This window comes from Budorcas taxicolor, chromosome 19, assembly GCF_023091745.1.
Source record: "Budorcas taxicolor isolate Tak-1 chromosome 19, Takin1.1, whole genome shotgun sequence".
NCBI lineage: Eukaryota > Metazoa > Chordata > Mammalia > Artiodactyla > Bovidae > Budorcas > Budorcas taxicolor.
In genome coordinates, this window is record NC_068928.1 from 55,360,706 (window position 1) to 55,379,149 (window position 18,444).

General features: G+C 53.1%; 1 protein-coding gene across 1 annotated transcript in view; it reads right to left on the minus strand.

Moving 5' to 3' along the window:
• Positions 1–6,128, minus strand: part of MYO15B (myosin XVB) — a 30,119-nt gene extending 23,991 nt beyond the window's left edge. The window contains 12 exon segments of the mRNA XM_052658646.1: positions 112–244; positions 320–378; positions 491–604; positions 1,533–1,694; positions 1,835–1,948; positions 2,102–2,165; positions 2,329–2,432; positions 2,683–2,805; positions 3,096–3,174; positions 3,346–3,455; positions 3,622–3,685; positions 4,075–6,128. Coding sequence (XP_052514606.1) covers positions 112–244; positions 320–378; positions 491–604; positions 1,533–1,694; positions 1,835–1,948; positions 2,102–2,165; positions 2,329–2,432; positions 2,683–2,805; positions 3,096–3,174; positions 3,346–3,455; positions 3,622–3,685; positions 4,075–6,128 — 3,180 coding nt within the window.
• Positions 6,129–18,444: the final 12,316 nt, after the last annotated feature.

Genomic DNA, 18,444 nt, shown 5'->3' on the forward strand with positions numbered 1-18,444 from the left:
ATGGTCAGAGAGGCAAGCAGCACATGAGTGTGCCCCACAGAGCTGCTGGGGTCCCCAGGAATATCCAGGATGAGGTGGACACCCCTTTCTCGGCCCCACCCCCGGGTTGACCTCAAAGCCGTAGACATCAACGACAGAGATGGTAACCGTGCTGCCTGCCTCCGCAGGGGACGCCAGCCGCGCGTTGGCGGTCCTCAGAAGCCAGGTGAAGAGCTGTGCGTACAGGGCCTTGGCCAGGGTGTCCCTGGGAACGTGGTGAGTTAGCCCCATGCAGCAGGGGCCAGGCCCACTCCCGGCTCTCTCCTGTCCTCAGGGCTACCTGGCATCAATGGCGCTTTCCACCGGTAGGGATCTTGAGACCTGGCCATAGGGCGTCTCCTGAGGGCGGAGAATGTGCAGCTGGTGCGCCAGGCCCAAGGCCCACCCCGGGGCTCCCCAAGCCTTTGGGTGGTCTGCTCAGGTCCCCCTTGCCCAGGACCCCCAGGCTCACCGTGACCCTCCGGGTGACCGTTCCCTCCAGGCGCTCGGGCGGCACCCGCAGCAGCCGGGCTGCGGCGTGGATCTCAGCCCAGCTGGACACGGCAGCCACCTCCTGGGACTCCCTCTGGACAGAGGCGGGAGGGAGCAGGGAGCGCTGTGCTTCTGGACTGGCTGCTTCCCATGGGTGGGGGCAGCGCCACGCTCAGACCGGCAAGGTGCCCGTGACCCAGAGGTAGACCTGGGCCGGGGGAGGGGCTGGCTCTGGAGTCTGAGGGCCTGAGTGTGAATCCGACTTTACCTCTGTGCTAGCTGGTGGCCCCGACAAGTCTCTTCCCCTCCCTGAGCCTCCACTGTCTTGTCGTTAGAGGGGAAATAATAAGCTTTATGTGATGGTGTTCTCTGGAGCACTAAATGGACTTCCCAGTGGCTTAGACTCCATGCTCCCAATGCAAGGGGCCTAGGTTTGATCCCTGGTCAGGGAACTAGATCCCTCATGCCATAAATAAGACCTGGTGCAACCAAATAAATATTGAAAAAAAAAAGAAACTCTATGTAGGGAATTCCCTGATGGTCCAGTGGTTAGGACTCTGCTCTATCACTGCTGAGGGTGTAAGTTTGATCTCTGGTTGGGGAACTAAGATCATGCAAACTGCTCGGTGTAGACCCCCACCCAAATACACACACACACACACACACACACACACACACACACACACATATATGTGAAGCCCCAGGTACATCATAGCTGCTCAGGTAACACCAAGCACCCGTCTTAGGGTGGTGCCTTAGTGGGATGGGATAAGTATAGAGGCAGAAGACCCTAGTCTCAGTTTCCTCATTTATAAGATGGAAATCCAAAGCCATTACAATATTGTAAAGTAATTAGCCTCCAGTTAAAATGAATACATTTATAAAAAAAAAAAAAAAGATGGAAATCCATCCACTTTCCGGGACAGCAGTGAGGCCCTGCGGGTGGCCTCCCACACTCTGAGGTTACCGCTGATGATGCAGATGAGCCAAACCACCAATCCAGCATCTCGGCGGAAGCTCACCTCTGACGAGGAGAAGCAGATGTTGCCCAGCTGCAGGATGGAGGCCAGCACAGCCCAGATGGCGGTCAGCTCCTCAGTGCACAAGCCCAGCGCCTGCAGGGCCCTCACCAGTCCTCTGAAGTCCTGGGCATCGTCCTTGTCCTGGAGCCTGCAGGCGCGGCCCTGCCAAGCACAGCAGAGCTCAAGGGTGAGGGGCCGGGGATGAGGACGGGCCTCCCATGGCCTCCCTCACCTACACCCCAAGCGGGGACCCCTCCCTGGGCAGGCCCTGTCGCCCAGCACCGGGGAGCGCCTCCCCTCACCTGGTTGAGGTAGTAGTAGGTTTCTGGCCCCTGCAGGGAGAGCTGTTCCCGTTCTACAGGGTCCCGCCCCGCCAGCAGCTCATAAAAAACATGGAAGCTCCGCTCAGCCTGGGCCTCGGGGGAGAAGGACTGGCTTAGGGGGAGCGGCAGCCAGGTCTTGTGCCCCGGGAAGCAAGGACAAGCCCCCAGGGGAAGGCAGGCCGGGGGAATGAGGGGTCACAGCGCCTCCCTCTCCCCCGCGCTGGGAGCAGCGGGCCGGGGTCGTACCTGAAACACCACCCTCGAGGTCTCGAGCAGATGATGTGATGCAGAAGTGCCTACGACGACCCCACTGTGGGCACAGGACACAGTGAGGGTGCCCAGGGCACACGTGGCCCGGGGCCCCTGCTCGGGTGGGACCCACCGAGGGCTGGACCCAAGGGTGGCAGTCTCAGGTTCCCAATCTGGGGAACCGGCCGTGGGTGCCCCTGCCCACCTGGACCCCCGTCACTCACCGCTGCAGGCAGAGGCACAGGACCTGGCCGAAGCGGCTGGCATTGGCGTTGAGGACTGTCTTGGCATGGCTAAAGCTGCTGAGCAGGGGCAGCACGGTGTCCAGCTGGGTGGGAGGGGGGACATTCAAGTATCTCTGGGCGCAGCAGCCCCTGATGAGGCATCCCAGACGAGGATACTACGTAGGGGCTCTGCCGGGCCAGGGAGGGGTCAGTCTCCCCAGCCCACCCTCCCCGCAGTAGGCCATGCCTGGGGCTGCCCCTGAGGAGAAGCCAGAGGCCTGAAGACCACTCTCCTGGCCCAGAGGAGTGGGAAGGTCCCTCTTGGACCCCTGGGCAACGGTGAGCTGCCCTCACCCGACACCCTCTCTCCCTCGTCTGCTCCCACTCCAGGCTGTGTAGGAACTGCACCATCTTTTTGGCTGCCTCCGTCTTCCCAGAGCCGCTGTGCCCACTGCAGGAGAGAAAGGCTGGCAGGGCCTCCAGGAAGGGGCACATAGGGTGACCCCAAATGAGCCCCAAAGTGGGGATGTGCCCACCTGGAAGTGACACCCACCCTAAGAGAGGCTCCCAGAAATGCAGAAACATAGATCCAGGGCAAGGAGGTCAAACAGAAAAAAAAGTTCCCAAGATGCCTCCTTGTTCAAGGGGCACGGTCTTAGCAAGTCCAGAGCTGCTGCCCAGCAGTGGACCGGACAGGCAGTTTCAAATACGGACCTCACATCGCCCTCCTCCTGGCCCTCAGCGTGGCCTGAGGGCTCAGCCACCACTCACCCCAGAAGGATGCAGGTGGCCTGCCCCGTGCTCTCAGACAGGCTATATGCCGATGCCACAACAGCAAAAATGTGTCTGGGGGAGGAGTTGGAAGCAGATGAGAGAGAAGGTTACCAAGCGATGGGCACCCTGCGGTCTCCTGGGTGCAGGCAGGTCCTGCCCACAGTCCCCTGGACCTCAGTCAGTGTGACGTGCTGGGGTAGCCACCCGGTGGGAGCAGAGGCCTGGTGGGGCAAGTTCACATACGGGGTGGTGTTGGGGGTCTTCCCAGGGCGGTAGCTGGCTAGGACCTCAGGTGCGTAGAGAGGCAGGGCCCGGTGGGGGTTCAGAGCTAGCAGGTGGGGCCCCCCAAAGGTCTGGGAAGAAAGTGAAAGCTCTCATCAGAATGTGGAGGGAACAGGGTTCAGGACCCAGCCCAGGGAGGATGGAAGGGGACACTCTGGGTGGGGTGTGCCCAGAGGGCCCTCTGACCCCAGGGGAAAGGGAATGCCAGCCCACCACCCCCTGCTGGGTCCCCCATACATAGATTCGGCCCAGGTGAAACCTCTTCTTCAGACACAGCAGCATGGAGCTGTCGCACACTGACCTACGGGCCGTGGGGTGGAGGAGAGGGGAGTTGGGAGCAGAAAGAGGTTCTGGGTTAGCGCCCCCGCTGGCTGCAGAGACACCTCCACCAAGTCCCACACCCTCTCCAAGCTGGTCCATAACACAGCCCTCCCCCCGCCGCCCCTGCTGAATAAGAGATCCCACCGTGGGCACAATAGGCAGGACTAGGCTGCTGACTCAGAAGGAAGCTTTGTGCCAATTAGAGAAAAAAAGGGCATCTGGATTCTCACCCCTCTCCTGCCCCTTCCAGCCTGACGACTCTGTATGGCAAAACCCCTTCGAAGGAGACCCTCCATAAAAATCGGAGGTAGGGTGGGATAAGAGAAGGTGTGACCCAGGCAGGGCAGGTTTGGAACCGCGCCCACTCACCGCAGCCGGGCCAGGTCCTCGGTGTCTTCCAGGCCTTCCCCCACGCTCCAGCCGTCGGCGCCGCCGGGAAAAGGAGGCTCCTCCGGGCCGGGCACGAGGCTCAGCTCCAGGTCCCTCTCCAGCGCCTCCTCCACCTCGTCCTCTGGCTCCCACCGATCCCTCAAGGACCCGCGGGGGCCGGGGGTCCCCTCCGGCCGCCGGCGGGTCTCCAAGGTGAGTCGGGGCAGCAGTGTTTCGGTGCCAAGCCCGGGGCCCTTGTGAGGGTCAGAGCCCTGCGCCCAATGCACCGGAGCCGCGGCTCCCAAGCTCTCGGGCTCCGCTTCGCTGCTGGAGCCCGTCTCGTCGAGCGGGGGCTCTTCGTGGGGATTCGGGCCGAGAGAGCCGCGGGGAGACTCCGCCACCCCTTCGACACTGGCCCTGCGCCCTGCACTGTCCGCAGACGCCCCCGCACAGGACCAACCGCGCCCCTGCTCGGCGCGGGCGTCCGCGAACCCTTCCTCTGAGCTCCGGCGGCTCGAGGTCCTCCCTGCCCCGTGGATCCTGGGGAACACGACGGCGAACTTGGGATCTGGGGTCGCGTGCTCGTCCTCCGATGGATCGTGAGCTGGGCTTTCTGCAACCTGCGGGGAACTCGGGCCGCCGCCAGGGGGAGGCCTTGGTCGCCCCCACAGCCCCGCGACGCCCGCCAGGCTCAGCGCTAGACGGCGGCGGCGCGGCCCCGGCCCGCAGCTCGTCCCCTCGCTGGTCCCGGGGCCCCGCGCGCCGCCCGCGCGCCCCTGGAGCCGCAGCCGCAGCCACCGCAGGAGCCCCAGGGCCCGCGCTACGCGCACGAGCCGGTCCTTGAGGCTGCCGCGGCGGGGACCGGCGGCCTGGGGAGCAGGGCCTGGCGGGGGCCTCGCGCGGAGCCTGCGGAGCGCCACTAGGGCGGCCAGCGGCGCTGGGGCCCGCGGCCCGTCTCCCCGAGACCCCTCGTCGCTCACGCCCACCGCCTCGTGCGCCTTCCCCACCTTTCCAATCTGGCGGCGCTGACCCCGGGCGCTCGAGGCCTCGGCTCTTTCGGGCGGGGCGCCCCTCGGCTCAGCTTCGGGCTGCACCCCATCGTCTCTTGCATCCCCGCCCTGCCTGGGGTCCTGAGAACCCCACGAGCTCCGGGGGATGCAGCTCTCGAGGAGGCTGGAAGCTGCGGCTTTTCTACCATGGTCAGCCTCGCCGGCCTCGAGGGCCCCGCGGGTCGTTCCTGGGGCTGCTCCTGGGCTCCGGCACGGCCCGGCCCCCTCCTGACTCGAGTCTGGGTCTGTCCCGGAATCCTCGGTCTCTCCCTGGGGCCTCGCCCCCGACGATCCTTCTGGGCTCTGGGGCCGCGAGGGGGGCTTGTCACTGCCTCTGTCGTCGCTGCTGCTCGGGCTGTCGCTGTTCCGGGGAGCTCCTGGCGCCTCCAGCGCTGACTCTGCACTGGTTTGAGTGCCCCCCGAGGCCATGTCCGTTTGCTCCAAGTTGAGCCTCCGCTCTGGGGTCCCACCACCTTGGCTGCGGCTCTCCTGGGCTTCGTGGGCTTCGCTGTCCAGGCAGGAGCTGGCCCCATCTCCGCCCGACGTGTCCCTGTCGAGGCTCCGTGTCTCCCGGCGGGCCCGCTGAGCCGAGCGTCCCCGTCGTTTTCCTCTCCTTCTGCCGCGGTCCTGCTCCCGTGTCCTTCCTCCTCTTCGGAGACCCTTCTCCTCCAGGCGCCCCCCGTGGCCGTCCCCCGGCTTGCTGCTCTCCTTAGCCTGGCATCCCCCTCGAGCATGCCCGCTGCCTCCTCTGCCCTCGGCCTCCGGCGGTGGCCCCGCCTCTGCTTGTCTGCAGTCCCTGTTCTCCCCTCCAGTGGGCTTCCTGTGGGCACTGGGAGGCTCCTGGCCTCGCCCGGCGCTGGGCTCCCTGTGGGCCTTACGATGGCCCTTTCGGTGTCCCTGGCTGGGCACGCTGTCTGCGCTGGCAGACCCGGATTCCTGCTCCCCCGAGGGGGGCCTCCCGGGTCCCTCCAGGTGCTGGGGCGCTTTGCCCTTGCTCCTGCCCATGGCTTCCTGGTGGCTGTCTCCTCTTCTCGCCCCAGGAGCCGGCTGCCCACAGGCGTGCCCTCAGCAGCACACCACACAGGCTCTGCGCTAATAGGGGCTATAGGCTCCATCTACCCGCCCCCCACATCTCCCGCCTTACCCAAGGGCATCAATAATGCAGGTGGCTGCCGGTCCTGACCTCCAAGGCCAACAATAGCGAGGAGGCCAATCAGGAAAGAAGAGCTGCAGGTGCGGACAAAGGCCATGGACAGGGCAACCATGTGGCCCTGAGTTGCTGTCAGCCTGGCACTGGGCCCTACCGAGGGGGCCCATGCTCTGCTCCTGCCTCACTACTTTGGCATCAGGGGGTGGGGGCGGGTGCCAAAAGAACCTGTTCGGGTTATCCTTCTTGTCCTGGGGGGCTCTAGGGGACCCACTCTCCTCCCTTAGCCCCTTGGAGGCTGGAACCAGGCAGACCTTGGTGCACGGCCAGAAGCCAGTGAGGGTTGTTAGTTTTGTTGTTGTTCTAGATTGTGAAATATAATTTAAAGAAAACTGCATAAAACATAAATGTACACCTTGGACTGGTGTAAGTAAATGCTTCTTAGTCATGGAACATAATCGGACCCCAATAAATTCCTGAGCACCCAGATGTGTGTGTTGCTCTAATATTTAAGTTTTTTTGAACAGGTAGTCCAGAAGATGAAAGTTTCCCATTCCTGACCCACAGCTATTCATTGTCCCTTGAGGTTACCCATTTCTTGTATTTCCTTCCAGAGCTACCCAGGCAGAGAAAAGCAAGTATTCTTTTTCCCTTTGAGAACAGGTGAAAGCTTTTCTAGCTCATGGTGCTTCACTCTAACAGATTAACTTGGAGATTTCATAATAGTAAAAATCTTTTTTTTTTTTTACAACTTTGTAATATTCCAGCAAATGAATGTGCCAGAGTTTAACCAATTCTTTATTGATAGTGTGAAAATTAATAAAGGAAACACTCACTAAATGGAGGCCAGAGGCCAGAAGGGGGAGTCCTTATACACTTAACCAGTTCACCTCGATATAGAGCCCAAGAGAAAAAGATGTACTTTGGATCTCAGGCAGGAAGTGACTTTACTGCTGCCAGCTGGAGGAAGAAAGTTTTTCCCCTTGCCTGGCAATAGCTCAGCCAATGAGAAACTGTCAAACTAAGCCAATGAAAAGCTGCTATACTTCAAACTTCCAATTTCCTCCTATGGACTTTTTGTTTATAACAGCCTCTCCCAGCTTCCCCTTTTCCTCTATAAAAGAGCTTCCTTTATAAAAAGTTTTCCTTCCTGCAGAGGTGTGTGTAGTTGGCATTAATTGCTGTCCCATGTTGTAATTCGTTGCTGGTAAAATAATTGGCTCTTAAAATTATTTTAGGTTAACAGACTTTTATGACTGAAATGGAGGCTGCCTTCATCTAACCTTTTGCTTCAATTACAGACAACATTGATTCCCTCTGTGTCCAGGCCGAATCAATTCCTAGAAGTGGAATTGCAGGGGCATAGGGTGTGTGCTTTTGTATAACTTGGAGCGCTCCAAATTTTCCTCCGTGGAGGCTGTACCAGTTTACACTCCCACCAACAAGAGAGGAGACCACCCATCTTCACATGGCACCGAGGCAGGATATCATCCAACATTTTTTCCCCTCTGAAACATGACAAATCTAAGTGCCCCCACAGGACTCCTGTGCCCCTGCTGACCTCTGACCTCTCCTCAACCGGCAGCCCCACCCAGAATCAAAGTGGGGGAAGTTGGCATTCCAGGTTGTGGCGCTTTCCTTGGTGGGCTCTCCAGTTAGCTCCTACCTACCTCACACCACTAGACCATGCAGGTGTGACCTAAATCAAGTCCCTTAAGATTATACAGTGAAAGTGAGAAATAGACTTAAGGGACTAGATCTGATAGCCAGAGTGCCTGATGAACTATGGATGGAGGTTCCTGACATTGTACAGGAGACAAGCATCAGGACCATTCCCAAGAAAAAGAAATACAAAAAAGCAAAATGGCTGTCCGAGGAGGCCTTACAAATAGCTGTGAAAAGAAGAGAAGCGGAAAGCAAAGGAGAAAAGGAATGATATACCCATTGAATGCAGAGTTCCAAAGAATAGCAGGGAGAGATAAGAAAGCCTTCCTCAGCGATCAATGCAAAGAAATAGAGGAAAACAACAGAACGGGAAAGACTAGAGATCTCTTCAAGAAGATTAGAGATACCAAGGGAACATTTCATACAAAGATGGGCTCAATAAAGGACAGAAATGGTCTGGACCTAACAGAAGCAGAAGATGTTAAGAAGAGGTGGCAAGAATACACAGAACTACACAAAAATGATCTTCATGACCCAGATAATCACAATGGTGTGATCACTCACCTAGAGCCAGACATCCTGGAATGTGAAGTCAAGTGGACCTTAGGAAGCATCACTACAAAGCTAGTGGAGGTGGTGGAATTCCAGTTGAGCTATTTCAAATCCTAAAAGATGATGCTGATTGAAAGTGCTGCACTCAATATGCCAGCAAATTTGGAAAACTCAACAGTGGCCACAGGACTGGAAAAGGTCAGTTTTCATTCCAATCCCAAAGAATGCTCAAACTACCACACAATTGCACTCATCTCACACTCTAGTAAAGGAATGCTCAAAATTCTCCAAGCCAGACTTCAGGAATACATGAACCGAGAACTTCCAGATGTTCAAGCTGGTTTTAGAAAAGGCAGAGGAACCAGAGATCAAATTGCCAACATCCACTGGATCATCAAAAAAGCAAGAGAGTTCCAGAAAAAAACATCTATTTCTGCTTTATTGACTATGCCAAAGCCTTTGACTGTGTGGATCATCACAAACTGTGGAAAATTCTGAAAGGGATGGGAATACCAGACCACCTGACCTGCCTCCTGAGAAGTCTGTATGCAGGTCAGGAAACAGCAGTTAGAACTGGACATGGAAAAACAGACTGGTTCCAAATAGGAAAAGGAGTATGTCAAGGCTGTATATTGTCATCCTGCTTATTTAACTTATATGCAGAGTACATCATGAGAAACGCTGGGCTGGATGAAGCACAAGCTGGAATCAAGATTGCTGGGAGAAATATCAATTACCTCAGATATGCAGATGACACCACCCTTATGGCAGAAAGCAAAGAAGAACTAAAGAGCCTCTAGATGCAAGTGAAAGAGGAGAGTGAAAAAGTTGGCTTAAAGCTCAACAATCAGAAAATGAAGATCATGGCATCCGGTCCCATCACCTCATGGGAAATAGATGGGGAAACAGTGGCTGACTTTATTTTGGGGGGCTCCAAAATCACTGCAGATGGTGACTGCAGCCATGAAATTAAAAGACGCTTACTCCTTGGAAGGAAAGTTATGAACAACCTAGACAGCATATTAAAAAGCAGGTACATTACTTTGCCAGCAAAGGTCCATCTCATCAAGGCTATGGTTTTTCCAGTAGTCATGTATGGATGTGAGAGTTAAAGAAAGCTGAGCGCCGAAGAACTGATGCTTTTGAACTGTGGTGTTGGAGAAGACTCTTGAGGGTCCCCTTGGACTGCAAGGAGATCCAACTAGTTCATCCTGAAGGAAATCAGTCCTGAGTGTTCATTGGAAGATCTGATGTCGAAGCTGAAACTCCAGTACTTTGGCTACCTGATGCAAAGAGCTGACTCATTTGAAAACACCCTGATGCTGGGAAAGATTGAAGGCGGGAGGAGAAGGGGACGACAGAGGATGAGATGGTTGGATGGCATCACTGCCTCAGTGGAGATGAGTTTGAGTAAACTCCGGGAGTTGGTGCTGTACAGGGAGGCCTGGCGTGCTGTGGTCCATGGGGGTCACGAAGAGTCGGACACGACTGAGCAGCTGAACTGAACTGCCTCACACCCATCTCTCTGCACATCTGGAGCGAACCTGGGTGGAGCTGCCACAAGAACTCACGTTACCTAGGAGGGCCACTCAAGCCCAGATGCCTGGTTTGAGCAAGGAGTTGAAAGTGCCTTGGCCTTTGCCAAGGAAGCAGCTGTCCTGAAGGAACACAAACAAACGGGTAACGTTGGTTACATTTGACTCATAAAACTGGAGTCTTTAAAAATCTCCACACTCTGCTTCCCCACCACCAGTACTGAGCAAGGCAATGGCCAATCAGGCTCAGAGGGCCCCTTTCACCTGCCAAAAGCAGATCGATCAGTTGTCGCATTGATAACGGCATACCATTGCCAGCGACATACCTGGGTTATTTCACAAAACATGATGGTGAGTGAAGAAACCAGTCGTGAAAGAGTTATAGAATTCACTGTCTGATTCTATTTATATAAAGGACAAAAAGAGGAAACTGAGCTAAGTTAGTTACAGGGCGGTGCCTGGGTTGGGGGTGGGAGGTTGGTAGTGACCAGGAGGGTCACAAGGAAGCCTCCGTGGGTGATACTGTTCAGTCTGTGAAGATTTACTGGGTTGTACTCCTTTGACTTGTGTTATTCTGTATGTGTTTTATAATAAATAGCATAGAGAAAGAGCTCTGTTTTGTTCTGGACTAATAGTGATGATAATAATAAAAATAATAAAAAATAGCTAACACTTCAGGGCTTACTGTATGACAAGCATTGTTCTACATACTTAACACAAATTCAATTAACTCTTTGTTGCTGTTTAGTTGCTAAATCGTATCTAACTGTTTTGCTGATTGTAGCCCACCAGGCTCCTCTTCCCATGGGATTTCCCAGGCAAGAATCCTGGAGTGGGTTGCCATTTCCTTCTGCAGGGGATCTTCTCTACCCAGTGATTGAACCCAAGTCTCCTGCATTGGCAGGAGGGTTCCTAACCACTGAACCCGCAGGGAAGCCTTCGTTTAACTCTTAGGAGCACTCCAAGGGATGGGTGGTATAAGGATTCCCATTTCATGGATGATAAGACTGAGGCACACAGCTGAGTGTCAGAACTGGGATGCCCACTCAGTCTGGCTTCCAAGACCTGGCAGGAGAGCTACCAGCTATACATGGAACTTCAATTTGTCCAACCCATTACAGTGTGTCCTGTGAGCACTGGAGCAGACGGAGAGCTCCATACTCCCATCTCCAGTCTCCAGCCTTCTCCTGGGCCCTCCTCTCTCTCCTGTTGATCCAGGTCAGCACTTGTTTCGCATTCAGCTGGGACTTCCTGGTGGCTCAGAGGTTAAAGCGTCTGCCTGCAATGCGGGAGACCTGGGTTCGATCCCTGGGTTGGGAAGATCCCCTGGAGAAGGAAGTGGCAACCCACTCCAGTATTCTTGCCTGGAGAATCCCATGGATGGGGAGCCTGGCAGGCCACAGTCCCTGGGGTCACAAAATGTTGGACATGACTGAGCGACCAGCACACAGCTGGGAAGGCAAGGCCGCCTCTGATCCCTTGAGCCTCAGCTCCCTTCCCAAGCTTCATTTCATCCAAACCTCCCCAAACCTTAGGAAGGGGATATGGTCTCATTTCATAGATGGGGAAATGGCTCAGAGAGGGTAAGTGGCTTAAGGACATGTAGGCAGTAAGTGAGGAACTGGGGATCCAATTCGAGGGTCCTGCCATGCTGCTCCACGGCACTTCTGCTGGGATTGGCTTTGGAACCAGACAGGCTTGGTTCCCCATGCCCCCCACCTCCTGGCTGTGTGGTTTCCAACAGCCTCCAGGGAAGCCCTCAGACAAACCAGGGGAGAGGGGTGCCACCCCCGCCTCCTCCTTCCCACCTGTCCTTCTTCCGCTCTGCTCACAAGGGCTGTGACCACCTCCTCCACCTGTGTGAGTCCTCTTCTGGCTCCGCACACACTCCCTCCCTCCCTCCTGAGCGACCTCCTCCTCTCCTGGCCTCACTCACCTCACAATAACCTTCACCTCCTTTGGGTCTTAACTGGGAGCCCACTCCTGCAGGATGTTCCAGATTCTCAGTGAATCCTTACCGTCCTCTGAGGTCCGCCCTATTATTACAGCCCATTTTAAAGATAAGTAAACAAAGGTGCAGGAGTGAGGTCAGATGACCTGCAAGGTCACACAGCCAGTCACAGACAAAGCCAGTGATAAAGGGTAGGACTGGCCTGACTTTCAAACATAGGATGCCGAAGGCCCTCAGAACTAAGTCTCCAGACCAACTGTGTCCAAGGCCCTTGGAATTGGCAGTGACCCTCCCGCTCACGCATCCTGTCCATCTGGCAGCCTTCCTGGTCAACTCACCCTCTCAGTGACTGCTTTGCTCTTCCTGGACACCCCACTCCTCCACCGGGATTAATCCCCTTTCCAGAGCGCACCAAGTGCTTCCGTGTGTGCCTGCCTGGCCACACAAATTGCCGCTCATGTTCCCAATATGACAATGTTTTCTTCAGAACTGAAAGTTGAACCACCACCATAAGCTCACTCTTAGAAGTACTTAAGGCCAAGCTTATCCTTAATGGGCACAGGGTTAATCCATTTTCAAAATTTCCAAAGAGATCTTTAGGTATTTTCAGGTGTGTGTACTTGCTGTTGACTTCCTGTTCGAGCTGATTAACTGGATCATTGCTGCAGCCACAAAGCTTCTCTGAGCCATGGAAGTCTTGGCTCTGCCATTTTCTTCTGGTTTATTGGTGTTTGCATTAGTAGTAGTATCTCCAATCCTTAGTTACTTGGCAGGAAACTTCATGTCGCTTGTCCATTTGTGTGAGTTAACTTAGCTAAATGGATAAAACATACGGAAGCCCCCATAAACAGGCAGTCACAAAAGCATGCCTTCTTCCTAGGCAGGGGAAGGGCCGCCCAGCTCCCCCAGTGTGATGGTCCACTCCTTCCTTGGCACCCACTTTTGGTGCAGGATCCTGACCCACAGACTGAAGATCCCGGTGCCAACCTAAGTTTGAAACAGCAAAGCTTAATTTGTGGTAAAAGATAAAGACGTCTTGGACTTCCCTGTGGTCCAGTGGCTAAGACTCTGCATTCTCAATGCAGGGGGTTCGGGTTTGATCCTTGTTCGGGGAACTAGAGCCCACAGGCCACAACGAACAGTTCGCATGACACACGTGAAGATCCCACATGCTGCAACTAAGACCCGGTGCAGCCAAAGAAAAAAGGATAAAGACATCCTGTGCATCAAACTCTTACGATGTTTTCCCTGATCCTAGCAGAATGTGGTCCACTGGAGAGGAGAATGGCAAGCCACTTCAGTATTCTTGCCTTGAAAACCCCATGAACAGTATGAAAAGGCAAAATGATAGGTTACCAAAAGAGGAACTCCCCAGGTCATTAGGTGCCCAATATGCTACTGGAGATCAGTGGAGAAATAACTCCAGAAAGAATGAAGGGATGGAGCCAAAGCAAAAACAATACCCAGTTGTGGATGTGACTGGTGATAGAAGCAAGATCCGATGTTGTAAAGAGCAATATTGCATAGGAACCTGGAATGTCAGGTCCATGAATCAAGGCAAATTGGAAGTGGTCAAACAAGAGATGGCAAGGGTGAACGTCAACATTCTAGGAATCAGCGAACTAAAATGGACTGGAATGGGTGAATTTAACTCAGATGACCATTACATCTACTACTGCGGGCAGGAATTCCTCAGAAGAAACGGAGTAGCCATCATGGTCAACAAAAGAGTCCGAAATGCAGTACTGGGATGCAATCTCAAAAACGACAGAATGATCTCTGTTCGTCTCCAAGGCAAACCATTCAATATCACAGTTATCCAAGTCTATGCCCCAACCAGTAATGCTGAAGAAACTGAAGTTGAACAGTTTTATGAAGACCTACAAGACCTTTTAGAACTAACACCCAAAAAAGATGTCCTTTTCATTATAGGGGACTGGAATGCAAAAGTAGAAAGTCAAGAAACACCTGGAGTAACAGGCAAATTTGGCCTTGGAATGTGGAATGAAGCAGGGCAAAGACTAATAGAGTTTTGCCAAGAAAATGCACTGATCATAGCAAACACCCTCTTCCAACAACACAAGAGAAGACTCTACACATGGACATCACCAGATGGTCAACACCGAAATCAGACTGATTATATTCTTTGCAGCCAAAGATGGAGAAGCTCTATACAGTCAACAAAAATGAGACCAGGAGCTGACTGTGGCTCAGATCATGAACTCTTTATTACCAAATTCAGACTCAAATTGAAGAAAGTAGGGAAAACCGCTAGACCATTCATGTATGACCTAAATCAAATCCCTTATGATTATACAGTGGAAGTGAGAAATAGATTTAAGGGCCTAGATCTGATAGATAGAGTGCCTGATGAACTATGGAATGAGGTTCGTGACATTGTACAGGAGACAGGGATCAAGACCATCCCCATGGAAAAGAAATGCAAAAAAGCAAAATGGCTGTCCGAGGAGGCCTTACAAATAGCTGTGAAAAGAAGAGAGGTGAAAAGCAAAGGAGAAAAGGAAAGATATCAGCATCTGAATGCAGAGTTCCAAAGGATAGCAAGAAGAGATAAGAAAGCCTTCTTCAGCGATCAATGCAAAGAAATAGAGGAAAACAACAGAATGGGAAAGACTAGAGACCTCTTCAAGAAAAATTAGAGATACCAAGGGAACATTTCATGCAAAGATGGGCTCAATAAAGGACAGAAATGGTATGGACCTAACAGAAGCAGAAGATATTAAGAAGAGGTGGCAAGAATACACGGAAGAACTGTACAAAAAAGATCTTCACGACCCAGATAATCATGATGGTGTGATCACTAATCTAGAGGCAGACATCTTGGAATGTGAAGTCAAGTGGGCCTTAGAAAGCATCACTACGAACAAAGCTAGTGGAGGTGATGGCATTCCAGTTGAGTTGTTTCAAATCCTGAAAGACGAGGCTGTGAAAGTGCTGCACTCAATATGCCAGCAAGTTTGGAAAACTCAGCAGTGGCCACAGGACTGCCAAAGGTCAGTTTTCATTCCAATCCCAAAGAAAGGCAATGCCAAAGAATGCTCAAACTACTGCACAATTGCACTCATCTCACATGCTAGTAAAGTAATGCTCAAAATTCTCCAAGCCAGGCTTCAGCAATATGTGAACCGTGAACTCCCTGATGTTCAAGCTGGTTTTAGAAAAGGCAGAGGAACCAGAGATCAAATTGCCAACATCCGCTGGATCATGGAAAAAGCAAGAGAGTTCCAGAAAAACATCTATTTCTGCTTTATTGACTATGCCAAAGCCTTTGACTGTGTGGATCACAATAAACTGTGGAAATTTCTGAAAGAGATGCAAATACCAGACCACCTAACTCTTGAGAAATCTGTATGCAGGTCAGGAAGCAATAGTTAGAACAGGACATGGAACAACAGACTAGTTCCAAATAGGAAAAGGAGTACGTCAAGGCTGTATATTGTCACCCTGCTTATTTAACTTACATGCAGAGTACATCATGAGAAATGCTGGACTGGAAGAAACACAAGATGGAATCAAGATTGCCGGGAGAAATATCAATAACCTCAGATATGCAGATGACACCACCCTTATGGCAGAAAGTGAAGAGGAACTAAAAAGCCTCTTGATGAAAGTGAAAGAGGAGAGTGAAAAAGTTGGCTTAAAGCTCAACATTCAGAAAACGAAGATCATGGCATCTGGTCCCATCACCTCATGGGAAATAGATGGGGAAACAGTAGAAACAGTGTCAGACTTTATTTTTGGGGGCTCCAAAATCACTGCAGATGGTGACTGCAGCCATGAAATTAAAAGACACTTACTCCTTGGAAGAAAAGTTATGACCAACCTAGATAGTATATTCAAAAGCAGAGACATTATTTTGCCGACTAAGGTCCATCTAGTCAAGGCTATGGTTTTTCCTGTGGTCATGTATGGATGTGAGAATTGGACTGTGAAGAAGGCTGAGCGCTGAAGAATTGATGCTTTTGAACTGTGGTGTTGGAGAAGACTCTTGAGGGTCCCTTGGACTGCAAGGAGATCCAACCAGTCCATTCTGAAGGAGATCAACCCTGGGATTTCTTTGGAAGGAACGATGTTAAAGCTGCAGCTCCAGTACTTTGGCCACCTCATGCGAAGAGTTGACTCATTGGAAAAGACTGATGCTGGGAGAGATTGGGGGCAGGAGAAGAAGGGGACGACAGAGGATGAGATGGCTGGATGGCATCACGGAGTCGATGGACGTGAGTCTGAGTGAACTCCGGGATATGGTGATGGACAGGGAGGCCTGGCATGCTGCGATTCATGGGGTCTCAAAGAGTCGGACACGACTGAGCGACTGAACTGAACAGGGTCAGCACCATCATTAACCCATTAACTACATGGACTCATAGAAACTTCACAACAGATAAAGAAGGAATACTATTATCACCCTATTTGCCAGGAGAAACTGATGCAGAGCAGGTAAATAATTTGTCCAAGTGTGACTTGCTGGGGTTGAAGCTACAGCGGTCTCTAGAAGAATAACTCTAGAACTCATGCCCATTGGGTCGGTGATGCCTTCCAACCATCTCATCCTCTGTCTCCCACTTCTCCTGCCCTCAATCTTTCCCAGCATCAGGGTTTTTCCTAATGAATCAGTTCTTCACTTCAGGTGGCCAAAGTACTGGAGCTTCAGCTTCAGCCTCAGCCTTTCCAATGAATATTCAGGGTTGATTTCCTTTAGGATTGACTGGTTGGATCTCTTTGCAGTCCAAGGGACTCTCAAGGGTCTTCTCCAACACCACAGTTCAAAAGCATCAATTCTTCCATCTGGGTAAGCCCCTACTATTCCTCCAAGGAGAAACAAGGGAGCTTGAGTGGTCCCTGTTCCCAAATTCAGAGTGTGTCTTTAGCGGGACATGCTGGAGGGCAGGTACAGAGGATGCTCCCCCGGGGTGTCTGTCCTGAGACCTCGAACTCAGCTCCTCCTCTGCTCCCCATGCTCATCGGTGTCCTTCCAACAGGCCCTCTTCCAGCTCAGGCCAGGGGGTCTCCTGTGACCCAGGGCAGTGCCCTTGCCCCCACGAGGCTCCCAGGGCTCCCTGACTGGCCCCGGCATTTTCACTCACTTCCTGCCAACCACCCTTGGCTCTTCACTCGTTCCACTGCGAGAAGACCATGTCCTTGCATGCTGCTGTGCCTCCCTGCCCCCCAGCCAACTCCTGGTCACCTCTCCTGTCCCAGCGTATGCCTTTTTTGGCTACTCCACAAAATGTGGGATCTTAGTTCCTCAACCAGGGATCAAATCTGTGTCCCTTGCATTGGAAGCTCAAACCTCCCTTAACCAGGGAGGTCCTCTAGTCACAGCTTAATGTCACCTCCCCAGGCACATTTCTCCCAGGCCCCCAGATTTCCCTCATCTTAACACTTCCTGCACTTGTAGGGACCGTGAGCCCCACAAGGGCAGGGGCCACCTTGTCTTGGCCACCTCTGAACCTCAAGCACCAAGCATAGAGTAGGCGCTCAATGAAGACGGGTGGGGAACTTCATGGTGGTCCAGTGGTTAAGAATCTGCCTGCCAGTGCAGGAAGACACGGGTTCGATCCCTGGTCCGGCAACTAAGCCTGTGCGCCAACCACTGAGCCACGCTCTAGAGTCTGTGCTCTGCAACGAGAGGCCACCACAACAAGCCTTCGCTCTGCAACTAGAGAAAGCCCGTGCACGGCGACAAGAGCCTGTGCGCCTCAACCAACACCCAGCACAGCCAAAAATAATTTAAAAACAAGATACTGGGTAGGTAAAGATGTAGGCCAAGAAGAATCAAGTCCCTGGCTTGTTGAGACCTTAACCTCCAGGCACTGACCCCACCTCGGTGGCACCCCAGAGTCCTTCCTCGAAGTCCAGGAGAAGCCATCAAGTCAACATCCTGTGAGCATCCTCCCCTCCTGACAGCAGGGAAAGGCCAGCCAGGGGTGGCCAGGGCCCTCCTACGGCCCCCCACCCAGGGATGCAGACAGACAGACTCAATTCGGTTAACTTGTCATCATTTATTCCCAAAGAGAGAAGGCATGTGGTGTTCAGACACAACCACGCAGAGTTCATGTGTCTGATTCCAAATAGCTTAAAAGAACCAACAGATCCTCCTGAGCACCAGCCTGGTCCAGGGGATGGACCCCAGGGGGTAAAGGCAAGGAACCAGCTAACCATCGTTTCTATTTACATGGAAAAATCTCTGTACAAGCTAAAAAAAATTAAAATCTTTGGACCAGTCCAGTGAAGAGGTAATAAGGTGTTTATTAAAAACTTTTTCATCCGGAGGCAATTAACATTTATAATTTAAAACCCAACCCACTACAAAAGGGGGGGGGGGAAGGGGGGCTTCAAAACTGTGCAACTTTGACGAAGGGACCAGGAAAGTCAGGCCCCAGGGAGGGACAGCCCTGGGCTGTGGGGGTCCCCACTCTCCTGAGACCAGGAGCAGCAGCAGGCTGGACC